Source organism: Neltuma alba, unplaced genomic scaffold, assembly GCF_004799145.2.
Source record: "Neltuma alba isolate B1F8T4 unplaced genomic scaffold, ASM479914v2 tig00010929_pilon, whole genome shotgun sequence".
NCBI lineage: Eukaryota > Viridiplantae > Streptophyta > Magnoliopsida > Fabales > Fabaceae > Neltuma > Neltuma alba.
Genome location: NW_021635704.1, coordinates 86,123 through 100,512, shown reverse-complemented (window position 1 = coordinate 100,512; position 14,390 = coordinate 86,123). Strand labels below are relative to the sequence as shown.

The window sequence follows — 14,390 nt, the reverse complement described above, 5'->3', positions numbered from 1 at the left end:
ATAATTCCTTCCATAAAAAAGTATAATTTAATTATAAAAAGCATGTTTAGTTAATGGCAAAGAAAAGAAAGGAATGATAAGGATCGTGACCCCTGAATATATTATTTTCTCTTAAAATTATATAGATGTCATGCATGTCTGGCCCCAAAATCATGAGAACTTTGTATCACATGTCTCATTTAATCTCAATCCCCTTATTCTTAACTCTTGACTACGCTCCTTAGCCTAGTTATTAACATGTGCTCTCTACTTTTATTGCTTTAATTCAAATCCTATACTAAACATGTAAGAGAAATTATTTTTGTTTGAACATGCGTGCATTCAACATCTACGTCATCTTATTTATTTTGTTGCAATCTGCCTTCTATTTTTCTTGGGGCCAACTTAATGGACATCTTTTCAGATTTTTTGTTTTCGTGTACAGTACATTTATTGCAAGAATCTTTCAAATAATTTGTCCAAATGGGCTAGGGGAGAGTTCTTGGCTACTCAATCCAATGGGTGCGTGCCTTGTCAGGGTATGGGCAACATTTGGATGGTAGCGAAACGAGAGCACCACATATGTGGACTAAGTGGAAATATCTTTCTTTGTACAGGCTTCATAAGAATAAATATATAAATATATATATTATTGCATTCACTATTATCTTCAGCATATATATTAATCAACTAGCAGCCCATCTGCTTCATACCTTTCAACACTCTCATTCTTCCTCCTCTATTCCCCTTCCGAACACATCAACGTGTGATAATAAGCAAGCTCTTGGAATTATTTATGAGGAACTATGCTCAAACATATCATATGATTACCTAGCTGAGATGTTAATTAAAACAAACACAACCAAAGCCTCATTAATTGCATTAAGTGAGGTTCACTGTTATTATACTCCATCTAAATCCAGTTCTTTTGATAAATCATTAACTAAGAGATCTCGATTAATGACTCTTTTAAGTATCCTTTTTGTCCTCCTCCTACTTTTTTTCACAAGACTAAAGACTATTTACTCACCCCTCTTTACTGGTGTTTCTAATGACTTTCTTTGCACGTCACTAATCATTTTAAATAATTTTTTACTGTTTTTTTTTCGTCAATAGATGCAACACCATCTCATCCTCTTATATAATCATTATATATCTTGTTTTTTCTTACGTAGCCACACATTCCATTTCAATACTCAACATTCCTTGCCATGTAATATCATTTTTGTCATAGTGATCGATATGATAAAAATTTTCTTTAAGCTTAGAAGGGACTTTGCGATCACAAAGAACTCATGATGTCTTCCTCCATTTCATCCACCCTGGTCTTGTATATGCGTAATTAGTTCATCATCAATTTCATTGTCATTTTGTAGAATCAATCCCAAATACTTAAACTTTCGGACATGTGGTTATCGTTTGCCGTTTAATCTTTACCTCCAAATCACTTCTAACTTGCCTCTTATTAAATTTGTAACGCATGTATATACCATGTCTTGCTTCTGCACAAGCGAAAGTCATTTGATTCCAAATTAAAGTTCAGCTTCGTAACTCCAATTTTGAGTTAACCTCTTCTCAGGACTATCTCATTTATAAATGGTATGCACTTGGGGATTTTCTCTCGAATAAGCTCAGTTAAGACATGTAAAACCAGGTCAAACAAATATGAACTTAAAGATGATATTTGATGTAAACCAGTTCTTACAGAGAAGTCATTTATCTCACCTCCAAGTGTTCTTGTTCAAACCATAAAACCCTTGACACTAAGATCATAAGCTTTTTCAGATCAATAAATTGCATATGCAAGATCTTTTCCCTTATCCGGATACTGCTTCGTCAACCCTTTAACCAATAATTAAATAGCCTTCGTTTTTTTTGGGAGACACATGTCTTGTTTCTCAATCTGTGATCTATCACTCTTTTCCATAATTTTATAGTAAGATGTCAATTAAAACATTGATTTTTTTCCCAGATGAATGAATGACCGGACTGATCTGTTCAATGATATATAATACTGAAATGTTGAAATGTACATGTATGTACATGTGGATCCATCAAGAAAGGAGTATGTAATGTGTAGAAGATGAAGTGGGGTTGTCGTGAAGGAGGAATTCTGGGGGGGGTACCCCACAGATCACGTGAAGGGGGTGCCCTAATGGTAATCACAGAATTGGACAAAGAAATAGTCATTTACAATCTCCTCTAATCCCCTCCCAACCAATTATCATTTATCTCCCACGTGGGCCTCTGGACCCCACTCCCCTCAATCACCCTCGCCACTTTATATATTGTACTCTTTTACCCTCTTTTGCATCTGTCTCCTTCACTGCTACTTTGATCTCCTTCCCTCTTTAATTCTTCATATCTTTTCTGTTACATTTATTGCGTATTCCCTTCGCCCTCACTTCACTTGCATTCAATTCCCATATTAATTCTCAGATCCTCGATCAATCCTCTGATTTGAAGATCACCAACCAATTTTATAGGCTATCACACACGCACACATAGGATCGATCATATATATTATGGGAGACTCTTCTTCATCTTCTTCATCTTCTTCATCAACTTCTGCTGCTTCATACATTCATATGGTATGCTCTTAATTTGCATACTCTTTTTAGTTATAAGCTTGCTAGCTTCAGCTCTCTCTTATTGATTTGATATACGCACACCCACAAACATGAAGATGATGAAGATTGCAACAAGTTGACTGATCAAATTATGACTATGATGTTTGGTTGATGTGTGAGATCACAGGTGCAGCATCTGATCGAGAAGTGTTTGACCTTTCACATGACAAAGGAAGAGTGCATGGAAGCCCTTTCTAAACATGCAAATATTAAGCCTGTCATAACATCCACAGGTATATTTTGTGTGTGTGTGTGTGTGTGTGTGTTTTAATATATTTACTCCGCTTCTCATTGTGTGTGTATATAAACTACTTTTACTGTCTCTTCCTACCTCCCCACCATGAAAAGATCATAACTTTATATACAAGTCTACGGCTTTCTCATCAACATGTCATTTCGAAAGACTTTCTGCACTCAAGCTCTCATTATTATAAGCTTGAATATATGATCACAACAGCCAATAAGTTTTACTTTATAGCTTGACTCAGTTACGCAGGTTTAGATAGTATATATAGGGTCTCATATTTGAGTTTTGTGGACAATTTTTCGTATTGGGACTTTCTTAATCTGCACTTGACTTCACAAATATGATCTAAGCCAAAAACATGTTTTTTTGTGTGACTCTCTGCAATATTTGGTGCCTCAGGGAGTTTAAACAATTGCGGTTAAGTCTTTTTCAACCGCAGATGTAATAATTGTCGCCAACTAACTTAACGACAACTGAATATCCAGTGCAAATGAGAATTATTACAACCCCTTTTTTATTTGTACAGAAGGGGGAAAAAATACCTGTTTAATAGACCAGATCTGGATCCTCTTATATCTATACACCCACAAGTTGACACAACATATATATGTATGTGCTGAAATGGAAAGAAATGGTACGCATGAGAAACACCAAATCTAAATATGCGGCTAGAAATCACTAAAACTTATACGGTAGGCTGAGTTGTTTCCCTTCTGAACCATACATACATATATATGTGTGCGTTTGTGATTCATAGTTGCTGGCTCAAATTGCAGTATGGAACGAGTTGGAGAAAGAAAACAAGGAATTCTTCGAAGCATATGCAGAATCGAAGAGTAAAGACGATAGAATGTCCGAAGAAGAGACAAGTCAGATGATACAGAAGATGATCTCTGATCATTCCTCCTCTAAAGATGCAGACTAATAATCCATCTGCCATTGACAACGATCTCTTCCTGTTCTCTTGTGTTTTAATATATTCACTTGCGATTTACGTACTTTGTCTTCTTCGACCCCGAAAGCACACAGCCTACTCTCTCTCTCTCTCTGTGTCCCCGGAGAATCTTATTTCTACCGTACGTACATGGTCCCATGCAAGGTTTCTTGTCTTTCTATATTTCTGTCTAATGTTGTTATCATCAGCTTCTTCAAGGAAAGGTCGGCGTGCCACGCAAGCAGCAAGAGGATAACTTGTATGTGAAATTTGATGTCTGATAATAATGTAAGATGCTGATATGGCGTTTACTGATTGGATTCTGGTGCCTGCGAAATCTTTCAATATATCAACATCACTTTTATTTACGCAGGCGGAGAAGTGAGAATCCAAGAATCGGAGCTACGAAAATATTATTTGCAAATTCTAACTTTAGATTGTATTTAATCCTTGCTCTTAGACTTTGGTTTAATTAATAATAATGTAATGTCTGTGAAGAGATCAATTTTAGATCCTATATATTTGAATATGTTAAAATAAAATAATTCTAATTAATTATTTTGAATAATTAATAGTCTTAATTAAATAAAGATAACATCTTATCTTATCTTGTCCTGTCATGTCTTTAAAAAATACTCTTCCGATCCTAAATATAAGACTCTTATACATACTAGTATAAAAATTTAATATTTAGGACCAGAAGAGTATATTATTAGATTTATGGTCAAGAATTTTGATATTGGACTCACCAAACTCATCTTACAATTGCCAACTACTAGGATTCGGAGACATTATCATCACCTTTTATTGACGCAAATACTAATTAATCTTGGTAATATCCAATTCTTTTGTTTTTTGATACTATCATCCGGCTAATACGTTCAAGGTTCGTGGCTTCTCCTCTCTACAAAGGTGAATTTATATATAGAGATGAATTTATTTATAATAATATGAAGGTCCTCACCAGTGGGGATGATAATGTATTAGAATCTCTAATAAAAATCTAATGATATATACAATATATTCCTTTACTTTTTAGGAATCTGATATGAAAGTGTCCTTTGTTCAAATCAAATCCAATTTATGAACTGGTGAACTACTCCTCCCACTTTTCATGCGAGAGTTACTTGCAGATAAATTAAGAAAGCTAAATTGATAAATTATTTTTTTAAACAAATAAATTAACGAATTACTTAATTCTAATAAATATGACATGTTTTTTCTAAAATATTTTTAAGTAACATTAGATTATAAATTTATGAGAAAAATGATCAATATGAAAGATTAAATGAGTTAAGATCTTATATTTAGAATTAAAATTAATTTCCTAACAAGCTTCTAACTGGATGAGTAATTTTTCACACATAAATTTAAATGTGACTTTAGTTATTGTTAGTTTTGTTACCATATAAGGTTAGCTCCATTATCGCCATCGATATGATTTGAGGTTTTTCCTCAATTTCTTCATTTTCCAACAAGTTAATTATTAAATCACAAGACAGAGTAACGACCTTTCTGATAGAAGTTCTAATTTTCAACCGCTATGTACAACTGCTTAGGTGCAAAATACACACGCACGCACGCCCGCACACTAACAAAGAATCAAAATCTTAGGACCTCTACTAATTCTTCCACTCTTTAAGAAATATTATTGTGGAAGGAGGGGGCAGGGTCGGTGGCAAATGGCAAATGTTTCTGACTTTCTGGAAAAGCAAAACTGGGGCCCTCAAATGAAGTTAGGACTTAGGAGAAGAGTAGTGAGCAAGTTCAATCGCTAGATCCGTTTGGAGTAGCGATTGAAAAAGTAGTTTATTGTTAATTTGATTTTTAGAAAAGCAAAATTAGATAAAAGTTAAATTGAATAAACTAAATTGTGTTTAGATTGAAGATTAGAAAAGTTAGTTTGTAAAAACAGGAGTGGTAATACGGGCTAACCCACAGGTTGCGGGTTGGCCCGTGACGGGTTTAACCCATATGGGTCGGGTTGAAAAGTGTTGTTTAAAGGAAGGTTGGCTTTTAGCCAACCCTAACCTGTCAAGATGGATTGGTGGGTTGGCTCGCCAACCCGCCAACAATTATTTATTTTTTTTAAAAGTTTTTTTCTTATTCAATATTTAAAAAAATATAATGAGATTTTTATTTTTTTTCTTGAAATATTTGATTGGAAGTACTAAATAAATTATATAGGTATTTTTTAAATTTTTTAGATATAATATTATATATAATAATACAATTATAATAATTTTTAAAAATTTTAAAAATAAAAAAAATAAAAAATAAATAAATGTGGGTTAGCCCGCCAATGGGCTGCAGGTCTGACAGTGCGGGTTAGAAAATTCGTTTACTGGTGGGTTGGCTTTTAGCTAATCCTAACCCATTATTTTTGGCTGGTTGGACCTCCATATTACCAGTTCTATGTAAAAGTGAGATTAGTAAAAAGTTGTTTGGATTATAATTGAATAAAAGTAAGTTTAGTTATAAAATGATCAAAATAGGTATGAGTTTTAATAAATAATGAAACATGATTAAAAAAATGATTTTATATAATACCATGAAATTAAAATAATTTAGTATGAAGAAGTCAAATTTAATAAGTGAATTAAATTTTAAAATTGCAAATCCAACATTTTAATTTCTAAACTTTCTCTTTTTTATTAATATTTTTATGAGTTATTAATTTCAATTCTCTTCTAACAAAATAAATCTCAGTCTCACCTTTATTTTTTTAATAAAAAAAATGGATCTTTAGTTGCCACATGGTGTCACCAGGATGGGGATATAGATAACGCCTGCCATGTGCTTGCAAATATAAGGCAGATGGGAGAGAAAAATTAAAAGGGCCTGACACATTTGCAAAACGGCTATGAGCTCTTCAAATTGGAAAATAAGCTCTCTCCTCCTAGCTTATTCCAACTGCATGTTCAGAGGGCTTAAAATCCAATAAGCCTAATACATTATAAGCCCTGCCAAACATCACACCATCTTCAATCAGACTTATCTTCAAATTTAAGTTACGTTTGGACCGGCAAACACTAATCCAAACAAGTATATTATTGTGGAAATATACATGGGCCTGAGCTTAAATGCCTTATGCCCAATAATAAGGGAAGCCTATTGCATCGTCTGTTTCTTCGTCAAGATCCAAAATTTCTGCTCCCGTTCGGCTTCCATGACCAAAGCACAAGCGTTCGGATGGGGCCTGGCTTGATTCGTTACACAGAACTTGCAAACAACATAATGGTTTGTTACAGAACATATGCGTGCGTGTATAGAAAGAGAGAGAGATGGATGGGCTGGTTCAAGGCAGAAGAAGAGGAGGAAAGGTGAGGATTAAGAGAGAAAGGAGTCCCACATCGAGCAGAAATAGAAGTTGAAGGGGGAGAAGTGGGTATAAATACGAGGGAGGGTGCAACGGTCAAAGGTGCCTTAAACTAATGAGTAAGGAAAACAAAGCGAGCGGTGGGAGCCGGTCGCAGCGCTGAACCAAATGGGCGCAAGAATTTATGGAGGGGTGATAGGCTGGCCGAGCGTTGACGCTGCTTACTTTGCAGAACTCGCTTGTGCGGGCCTCCCAACCCAACCCCCTGATACTCAGTTTGCAACCTTTGATTCTCTTCCCTGGGTTTATTGCAAGACGCCCTTTTGATGTGTTATCCGCCTTGTACGCCCAAAATTTTGAAGTTCCTTCAGTTTATTCAAAACAATAAAAAATAAAGTACTTTTGTAAAATTTATAAATTTATAAGTTAAAATAGATTTTATATTTAGGAGAAACAATGATATTTTTTCTTTATACTAATATTAATTCATATTTTTAATATGTTTAATATTATGGAGTTTTGTTTAGTTTTTATTTTGGTTTTAAATAGAAGATTTAATAATTTTTTTTAAAATAGTTTTTTTAATAATAGTAGTTCTAATTAATATATTTGATTAATAAATTTATAAATTAAAATAGATTTTATATTTAGGAGAAATAATAACATTTCTTTTTTTATACTAATTCATATCTTTAATATATAGTTTTGTTTAATTTTTATTTTAATTTTAAATAGAAGATTTAATAATTTTTTTGAAGTAGTCCTTATAACAATAGTAGTTCTAACTAATATATTTGATTAATAATGATATTTTAAAAAATATTTATTTATTATAAATAACAAACTTAATTTATTTTTTTAATCTATTCAAATTAGTAGTTTATATATTTAGAATGTAGTATTATATTTCTTTTTTTTTTTTTTTGGACTCAAGGTAGTATTATATTTCGTTGTAGCCAAGTTCAACCAGAGGTCAGCAAAGATAAAACGTACTCTCTCTTGTAAGTTCGATTAGTGAATGTAATTTCCTTCACCGCACGTATAAACTAAAACTTTGACTATCAACAAACAAACAAAAAAAATCAATTTTGTGGCATTTGAAATTATCGTATTACTCTGACGCACCGTGGGTCGGAAAAAAGGTTTTGTTGACTTGCACTCTAGTACTTGCCCAACCACAATTGGCCTGTCAAGTAAAAAGTTTTAGACGAATCAAGCGATTTGAATTTCATTCTTTTTCCCTTTCTTATTGAACATAAAACGACTTGTTTCGGGTGAAAAATAGCAATTCATTAAATTTATGCTCTGGTAACTATTTTGTTGTATTATACATGTTCCATGCATAAATGTTTTATTATATTTTAATTAAATGGCCAGCTTGATTTTCAGCACGTAGAGAACACAATTTACGTTTGAGATTCATCCAAAATAAGAATTTAAACCATTTCCAAATTCCGTAGCCATTGGATTGGTTCTGCATAAACATAAGATTAAGTAACAAAGCCGTTCAGTGTCATGACCCTCCCATAATAGCAGGTTGACAAGGTTTTCCAACGGCAATACACTACGACTTTAAATACTTTGCCCTTAGCCCAGCGATGCACGAGGTAGCTCCTAATTTCCGTTTCTACAATTCACTATTCAAAGATCCGATCAGAGGGCCCAAGCCTTACCAAGTAAAAACCATGAGTACTACTTGCATATCCTAACGCACCCTGCATTATATCTGGGACTGGGAGCCTCTTCGAGGTGCACCGTTGCCATGATCCAAAAGATGGCGCGAAAAGTTTGGCTTCTCGTCAGAAAAACTTGCACCTCCTACAAATTAAACCATAATTCTTAGTTTAGATTCTCATTTATGCCAAAAATGACTCGAATTTTTAATTCATGTGGGGAAAGAGGACAAACTGAAACTTACTGCTGCTATGAGTAAGATTGAGCATGCTCAGGTTTATGTGAGTACTCATAATCAAGATGAACAAAAGCGCGCTCAATCTCAGGCAAAAGCTCTAGCTTTTCTTGCAATGATTCCCCAATATCATGTGCTTCTTGCAGGGGCATGTCGGCTGGCAGGACAATATCAACCTCAACAAAGTAATGAGACCCAAAGGTGTAAGCCCGGACCGTATCAATGTGCCTTATGGCCTCGTGATGGTTCCAGCAGAGGTACGTGAGCTTCTGCAAATACTCCGGTGCAGCTGATCTTCCAACCAACGAATTCACATTTTCTAACACTGTCAACGACCATGTGCGAATGGTGTACAAAGCAAGCTGCAGCGGAATAATCAGATTTAACAAATAAGCAGATGCAAGTTAAATGTTCGAAACTTCAAGTGAAAATATCAAGTCATTTGCTTCTTTGGATCGCATTGTACAAAGTAACTAGTGATGGTTAATTATAGTTCTCGTTGTCTGACATGGTGCAGTAAAGTAAGCGTCAATTCATTACTGCATTCCTTGGTGCAATTAAAAAAGACAGCCAGTCCAGCATACAGAAAGGTCAAATGGAGACTAAAAATTTCAGTAAATAAGAATGTTAAAAACATGACTGTAGAATCTGGGATCACAGCAAAGGCAGAGTTGGCAGGACAAGAATCTGTTTCCACGTCCCCAAAGCTATAGGTTCGTTACCTTTGTTGCAAGTACTCAATCAGCAAAAAATAGATTTAAAAGTCATAATAATCAGTAATTTTAGCCAGTGATGCAGCAAAAAATATCAACAGATTAATATTTTAGCGATAACTTCAAAGTCATGTAGTGAAGATTTTACTTACAATAATAGCACCCATAGGATCTATCCAATCATCAAAATAATTAGCCAAAAGTGCAGCAATAAGGCCAATCACGTTAGTAATCACATCAAAAAAGTGATCCTGGGCATAGGCTTTGACAATTTCATTACTGAAGGCGCGGCAATAAATCATCAGTAGGAATTTCACCAGCGTCCCTGAAAGCATTATTCCCACAACCCATCGCTCTTGCTCAATGGTCAGATTGAATTCACTTTCCTGCAAGATCATTGGTAAGAGCCATCCAGACATTGAGTTGCACTTACTAATATATATATTTATATATAATGTTTACTAATGTTAATAACAAGATATAATGTCTACTAATGGGGGAGGGGAAAAGTTTGACTAAAAGTTTGAGCAGAGATGAACTCACATCCGATATTAGAGCACGCACTGACTCCAAAATTATTTGCAGTCCCAATGTTGCCATGACAGAGGCAAAAACAAGAATTCCCTAGAGCCCAAGTTTTGAGATCACAATGTTAGCCCGTACTTGCTGCTGTAATGTATCAAACTACCACTAACATTCAAACTATCAAAATTCACTTCCTAATTGAGGCATGCAACATATGCATGCACTATACATAAACTTGAATCAAGAATCCAAATAAGAAAACAGTTCAAGAATCCAAAGAACCCAAGGTTGACACAGTTCTTTCAACCTAGAATCTATCAATAACAAATTTATTCTCACAAGCAGTAAAGGAACCTTGGAAGATATAATGATATATGCTGCACTAACTTTCCAAACTAATAGGGAAATTATAAACATCCATTGGATAAAGAGTAAACTAAATTTTGTGTTTTCTTTTTTGGAGTAGGGTTTCCTTTTGAGTAATACAAAGGTAATCCTCATTTTGTTTCAAGGTTGTTTTTGAGAGTAGCGCTTCTCTCAAAGTCTCAGCAAGAGAAAGTAAGCGGACAAAAAGTGAATAAAACTTCACTTTGCCACTGAATCACAAAATTATTAAACAATTGGGAAAAAATCAACAACAGCCAAGGCATAAAAATGCAGAAATCATACTTTTTTTCTATACACGCAGAAATCATACTATCATAGGATGCCTCATCAATCCAAGGTTGGTTTTGTATCGTGTAATCCATAACTAAGAAGGAAATAAAAAAGCTTGTAAACAAATAATCTTGAAATATGTGAATTGAGAAAGTAACAAAGCCCTTCAGAATGTAAACATGTCATTCAGAATTGTGTAGGTTGCATGCAATTGATACGCATAAAAAAGATGGATCTTCAAATAAAAATATAAAAGAAATAAATTATTAAAATAAGAGGAAATGCTTAGGGGACTAACCAAAGGTTGCATCCGCTTCTTTCCTATAGGGTACTGATATGGGTTACGTGTTTGCATGGAAAATGCAGTGAACCAGAGAATGAATCCAGAAAGTAGGTCAAGAAGCGAGTCCAAAGTGGATGCGATTATGGCTAGGGACCCACTTTTGATGCATGCTAAAACTTTAGCAGCAAAAAGGACCATGTTTGCTATATTGGATAATCTTATGGCAAACGTCTCGCTTCTTGCCAAGTGTTCTCGGTCCTCCTGTAGAGAACAATGAATGTTCAGTAGAGTGATTTGATTATTATTTATCAATCTAAAACCCAAAGATGACTCCGCGTGTAAAACCTTTGACATTCCAGGAATAAACCCACGCTCTGCTAAGGCATCCATTTCATTAAACCCCTCAAGCACTTCGACCTGCTGCTGATAATACTCAGCTACATTATTTTCTGGAGCTGGACCTGAGCCTGAAGAATGAGAAGCGAAATTTAAGACATTGATTCATTCAATTCCCCTGTCCCCACCTCCAAATTAAAAAGAGAAAAGAAAAATCATTTGTTGCATGGAAATACTACCCACACTTGAAGAATATTCCCATAGCAACACAGAATGTAGGCAAATCATTCCACCTCTCCTGAAGGGGCTATAGTTTTTTGGAACGTCCAACACACACACACATCTACTGATGATGGGAAATGTCACATATAACTTGTGCATCCAACTTCTGAGAAGCTCCGTTTCATGAATGCATCATAATACAGTCTCAAGTTTTACTGTAATTGGGTTATAGAGTTTGATAGTATGGCCCAAAACGAAAAACAAAACAACCCACGCAACTGAAAATACACAAGGTGAAATTACAACAGGCAGAGTGATAAGCAAACATTTGATTCAGACCTTTTAGTGCGCACAACTTCAAGTGAAGTTATGAAGCTATAGTAACAGCCGATCAGCCAAAAACTCTATGCGCCAAGTCTATGTAACTAATTCAAAGTTTAGAAGTGGAAACCCAAATATAAAATGCCAATCAGCCCAAAAGGCACCAGTCCACAATCCAAAGCATTTCTCCTCTAGCACATGTAAAATCCAAAAGTCTAGCTCCCAGTTATCTCAACTTCTGGTCTTCTACAATTCAAAACACAAAGAAAGAGCAAGAGAAGACATGTGTATGAAATATCACACTTCACCCACAGTAATTCGCATGCACATATCAGAACAACGAAGCTCAAAATGTACTGAGATCCAAAATACATGCCTACCCTCTTACCAAACACATATTACTTAGATGAAGAAGACAAGCTTCCTCTAGTCCCCGTGGATGCTATCTAGAATAACAGCGAAAAGGGTCGACTAGCAGTGCAGAGAATACGCAACTAGAGCAGAAAAGCCTATCAATTCCGCATTGGAAGAAAAAGAATACAAAATGATCACAATTTCACAAATGCCAATCAACTACAGCCGTAGGTTAAAAGGTGACTAGCAATCTGCAGATTCCCCATTAATTATTAAAAAAAAAAAACCGCCCCTAGAATTATGATAAAGATGTTACCGGTAACTATACTTTGTCCAAAGTAGAATGAGACAGATATCGCGGGGAGGACATATTCTGCTTACCCAGAACACCAAGGCAGTCGTGCAGGCTACGTGGAGACTTCTTCTCCTTGCGCTCTGAAGATAACTGAAAGCCGTCAAAGTTCAACCGCCAGGACTGGTCACCATTGTTGCTCGGTCCCAGCAAAGAGAGCTCCTCGTCATTCTGTAGCTCCGCCGTCTCCACCATTTTCCGGTCACTGAAGAGTGAACCCGTACAGTCACTAGGCTCGGCGAGCAGTACCTGATCGCGAGCGGAATGAGAGAGGATTTGAGGAACAGATCAACGGAGGCGAATGATCGGGGTAGTTGATGATGAATCGTGTTGTGATGATATATAATCGTAAGATTTTCGAACCAATCAAGTGGGAAACGTGTAAAGGGGAGAGGAAGGGGAGGCAAATGCGGATCCCGAACGCGCGTTAATGCACGCGCCGATCGCGTGATTCAACCTTGGCAGCAGATTCTTTGGCGGAGAGAATGAGATGACGGCTTCAGCCTTCAATGCTTCCGTCGAATCTCTATAAAATATATCCCTAAACTACTCTTATAATCAGAGACACATATCTTACAATGCTTAATAATAATTCATTAAAAACTACTTGAGTCTCTTTCAAGATATCTTGCTACCAAATCTAATATTTGATGATATAAAACTTTATAAAATTGTTTATAACTTTATATCATCAAAATCTAATAAAATACTTACACTATTCATTATTCATAATTTTATACATAAGTGTGTGTTGTTTATATTAATATTAATTTTAAAATATTATAATTTTGATAGTTGTTATTAATCTAAAATAAGATTAAGTTTATGATAATTTTATTTAGAATAAAATAACATTTAATACCCTAACATTATTTTCTAAATACATCTAGCATTTAAACGTTTTTTTTCCTACTCACAAGCTACGACACCTAATCTTATCTTATTTATAATGTATTCAATATTTTAAATTATAAATAAAATTAGGGTGAGTCAAAGGTACTAGATGCATTAGAAAAATAGTACTCTTTCAGTCCTAAATATAAAACATTTATACTCTTATATTTAGAATAAGAGGAGTATTAAGATGTTATATACACCATAAATAGAATTAGAATACTTGATACATTTGAAAAATAATGTCAAGACAATCGAGCTACTTTCCCTTTTTTATTTGATATTAAACATTTTTTGCCATTTACATTTACTCATATTTTATTTCAAAAATCGTTTTATGCCTATCCTATCACATGTTGCACGCGAACTTTTTCCCCCCTTTGAGTTTCCATTCTTTGATTTGCTCGCAGTTGCGTGTAGCCATTAAGCTCTTCCATCACAAACGGACGCAAATAAAAGCTTCCCTCTATTTCAGTCCCTATCTAATTTCACCCTACATAAGGTCTGAAAATAGTAGGGGGGAAAAATCTTTGAAGTTTCTCAATAATTGGAACTTTTTTTTCAAAAGAAAAAGAAAAGGTGAACTTGATGCCTCTATCAGTGTTTGCTAATTGCTACTAATAGAGAATATTCCTGGCCTCAAGGAGAAAAAAAAATTAAATGGAGTGCAAAGGATGAATTCTATTAATTACGGGGGGGTAAAATTAATTATAAC

The 14,390-nt window shown here is 34.8% G+C and overlaps 2 protein-coding genes and 1 non-coding gene across 6 annotated transcripts; 2 read left to right on the top strand and 1 right to left on the bottom strand.

Moving 5' to 3' along the window:
- Positions 1 to 2,504: 2,504 nt before the first annotated feature.
- Positions 2,505 to 3,824, top strand: LOC114760077 (uncharacterized). The gene is made up of 3 exons (XM_028949333.1): positions 2,505 to 2,570; positions 2,737 to 2,842; positions 3,633 to 3,824. The coding sequence occupies exons 1-3, from the start codon at positions 2,505 to 2,507 to the stop codon at positions 3,779 to 3,781; spliced, it is 321 nt and encodes a 106-aa protein (XP_028805166.1). The 3' UTR covers positions 3,782 to 3,824.
- Positions 3,825 to 7,211: 3,387 nt separating this feature from the next.
- LOC114760082 (U12 minor spliceosomal RNA) lies at positions 7,212 to 7,363 on the top strand. Its single transcript, XR_003742017.1, has one exon. It is a non-coding gene; the product is annotated as a U12 minor spliceosomal RNA (small nuclear RNA).
- An 831-nt stretch (positions 7,364 to 8,194) lies between these two features.
- LOC114760074 (metal tolerance protein 11) lies at positions 8,195 to 13,209 on the bottom strand. 4 transcript variants are annotated; one of them, XR_003742016.1, is made up of 8 exons: positions 12,811 to 13,209; positions 11,542 to 11,663; positions 11,212 to 11,457; positions 10,275 to 10,355; positions 9,884 to 10,117; positions 9,028 to 9,380; positions 8,783 to 8,927; positions 8,195 to 8,295 (listed from the first exon to the last, which is right to left on the bottom strand). XR_003742016.1 is itself a non-coding variant. In XM_028949325.1 (7 exons), exons 1-6 carry the CDS (start codon positions 12,974 to 12,976, stop codon positions 9,033 to 9,035), a joined length of 1,197 nt encoding a protein of 398 aa, XP_028805158.1. In that variant the 5' UTR covers positions 12,977 to 13,209; the 3' UTR covers positions 8,521 to 8,927; positions 9,028 to 9,032. The 4 variants fall into 4 exon arrangements, 3 of the variants coding, with proteins under 3 accessions (XP_028805158.1, XP_028805161.1, XP_028805160.1); XM_028949325.1 differs by lacking the exon at positions 8,195 to 8,295 and having other exon boundaries at positions 8,521 to 8,927; XM_028949328.1 differs by lacking the exons at positions 8,195 to 8,295; positions 12,811 to 13,209 and adding an exon at positions 12,464 to 12,501 and having other exon boundaries at positions 8,521 to 8,927.
- Positions 13,210 to 14,390: the final 1,181 nt, after the last annotated feature.